At 46.4% G+C, this 2,430-nt stretch overlaps 1 protein-coding gene across 1 annotated transcript in view; it reads right to left on the bottom strand.

Annotated features, from left to right (window-relative positions):
* Nucleotides 1–497, bottom strand: part of FGF19 (fibroblast growth factor 19) — a 9,614-nt gene extending 9,117 nt beyond the window's left edge. The window contains exon 1 of the mRNA XM_024749299.1: nt 431–497. Within this exon, the coding sequence (XP_024605067.1) occupies nt 431–497 (67 nt within the window). The remainder of the gene's footprint in view (nt 1–430) is intronic.
* Nucleotides 498–2,430: the final 1,933 nt, after the last annotated feature.

The following is a 2,430-nucleotide window of genomic DNA, read 5'->3' as shown; positions in this document are numbered from 1 at the left end:
TTGGCCAGCTCCTCCCCCAGCCCCATCAGGCAGGACCTGGGTTTTGTTGTGCCTGACTTTTGTCGTTTGTGATGATAGGAGCTGGCACGTTTTTCCTGGGATTGATTCCTGCCCATGAATTCTGTTTTCCCACTGCCTCCATCATCAAAACAGAAATATGTTCCGACGGAAAAGATTTGGACCCATCAGTGTAGCGATGTAAGAATGCAGCAACGGCGTGAATGCGACCCAGCGAAAGAAAGCAAAGAGGAGCTTGATGAGAAAACATTAGCTGTGCTGGTAGTGATGTCTTTCAGATAAAATTAAAATATTGAAATTGGAAAGTACTAGGACCCCAGACCTGTGATTGCCAACCCAGCCTCCACCAATTGACGATTCTTCAAACTTGATACACAAAGTGGGCTCACTTTGCTCTATGCCTGTTATATACCAGACGCTGTGCTGGTCATGATGATGACGATGGGCATGGGCATGGGCGTGGGCATGGGCGTGGGCATGGGGATGGCTGACACTTGTTAAGCCCTTAGTACGTGCCAAGAAGTGTGCTAGGCACTTTATGTTTTTACATTTAATTTTCACAGCACCGATTATATTTTTATTGAAGGGTAGTTGATTTACAACGTTGTGTTAGTTTCAGGTATACAGCAAAGTGATTCAGTTATACATATATCCATTCTTTTTCAGATTCTTTTCCATATAGGTTATTACGGAGTACTGAATAGAGTTCCCTGTGCTATGCAGTAGGTCCTTATTGGTTTATCTATTTCATGTATAGTAGTGTGTATATGTTAATCCCAAACTCCTAATTTATCCCTACCTCCCACTCCCTCCCCAAACTAACCATAAGTTTGTTTCCTAATGCCTGTAAGTCTGTTTCTGTTAACGAGTTCATTTGTATCATTTTTTTTAGATTCCACATATAAGTGACATCATATGGTATTTGTCTTTCTCTTTCTGACTTACTTCACTTAGTACGATCGTCTCTAGGTCCATCCATGTTGCTGCAAATGGCATTATTTCATTCTTTTTATGGCTGAGTAATATTCCATTGTGTGTGTACATATATATATATATATCTCACATCTTCTTACCCATTTATCTGTCAATTGACACTTACGTTGCTTCCATGTCTTGGTGCTTGTGAATACATAGCACCCATTTTATTTTAATTTATTTATTTGGCCGTGCCTTGGGGCATGGGGGATCTTAGCTCCCTGACCAGGGATCACACCCACTCCCCCAGCAGTGCAAGTGCGGAGTCTTAACCAGTGGACTGCTGGGGAAGTCCCAGCACCCATTTTAAAGATGTGGAAAGTGAGGCTCAGAAACTGTACTCGGCCCAGAGGCACAAAGCTAATAAAAGCAGAATTGGGGTTTGAATCCAGTTGTCTGAATTCAAGTCATAAAACTCTTAATTATTACACTATATTTAAAAAAAAAAAAAAGAAGAAGAAGGAAAGAAGGGAAAACCAAAACAGACTCTCTCAGAAAGTTGAGAGGCCCGCCCAAATTCAGAGGCTCAGCCGGGGCCAGGACCCTGCCTTCCGATTTCTCAGCCCCATCACCTGCCTGGGTATTTTCCTAGAGTGGTCATCTGAGCCCCTGGGTTGATTCCCTGTAATACAGCAAGAGAGATTCCTCCTCCCGGCTTCAGAGCAGCCCTGGTTCAGTCACACCCGGCTGTTGTCTCTTGGTGCCATTATTGCTCTGTCATCTGTCTCCTCGTGGACACATCTCCGCGAAGGTGGGGGATGCGTCTGCACAGATGACAGCCGAGCCCTCAGCACCTCGTGCAGATCCTGACATGTAGTTGGTGGTCAAGAAATACTGTGAGAATCATTTAAAGGAACCAGGAGGTGTTGACGTGGCCGCGAATTCACTGGGTTCGACAGTTTGTCTATCCTTTCCTTGTTCTTTCCATGCCTCCTTCCTTACACCCTTCCCTGGCTTTCATTACCGTATTGATTTTTTTGTTGATCTGCCAACCTTTCTGAGCACTTCTGATGGGTCAGACCTCATGTGCCAGAGCCTCTTCCTGCCCTATGGTTCCCCAGAGGCAGGGCTCCTCCCCCGCAGCTGGGGGATGTACTTGAGGCATCCAGAGATGCAGACAGGGAGGCCCCGCGCGGGCGTGGTTGGCATTTCAGTTGCCGGATACTTTGGGCCAGCCAGGTAGCGTACATGAGAACTTCCCCAGAAGTCTGGAACAGGATAGCCCCCTGTACCGTAATTACATTTCAGGGAGCACTGCTGGACTCTGAGATGCCTGCTGTCATTTTCATCGTGACCCTCGGAATGCTGGAATTCCTCTTGGAGTGAAGTTGATAGAGAGAGAAACCTACCAGCATTGGGGGAGGAGGGGCAGCGACTTTCACCCACCATCAGATCCGGTTCCTTTGCCTCAGCTCACGTGTAAGACCTCGTCTCTGC

The sequence above is a fragment of the Neophocaena asiaeorientalis genome, unplaced genomic scaffold, assembly GCF_003031525.2.
Source record: "Neophocaena asiaeorientalis asiaeorientalis breed wild unplaced genomic scaffold, Neophocaena_asiaeorientalis_V1.1 scaffold43, whole genome shotgun sequence".
Classification (NCBI taxonomy): domain Eukaryota; kingdom Metazoa; phylum Chordata; class Mammalia; order Artiodactyla; family Phocoenidae; genus Neophocaena; species Neophocaena asiaeorientalis.
Note: the sequence above shows the minus strand (reverse complement) of the source record. Positions and strands in the feature narration are given on the sequence as shown.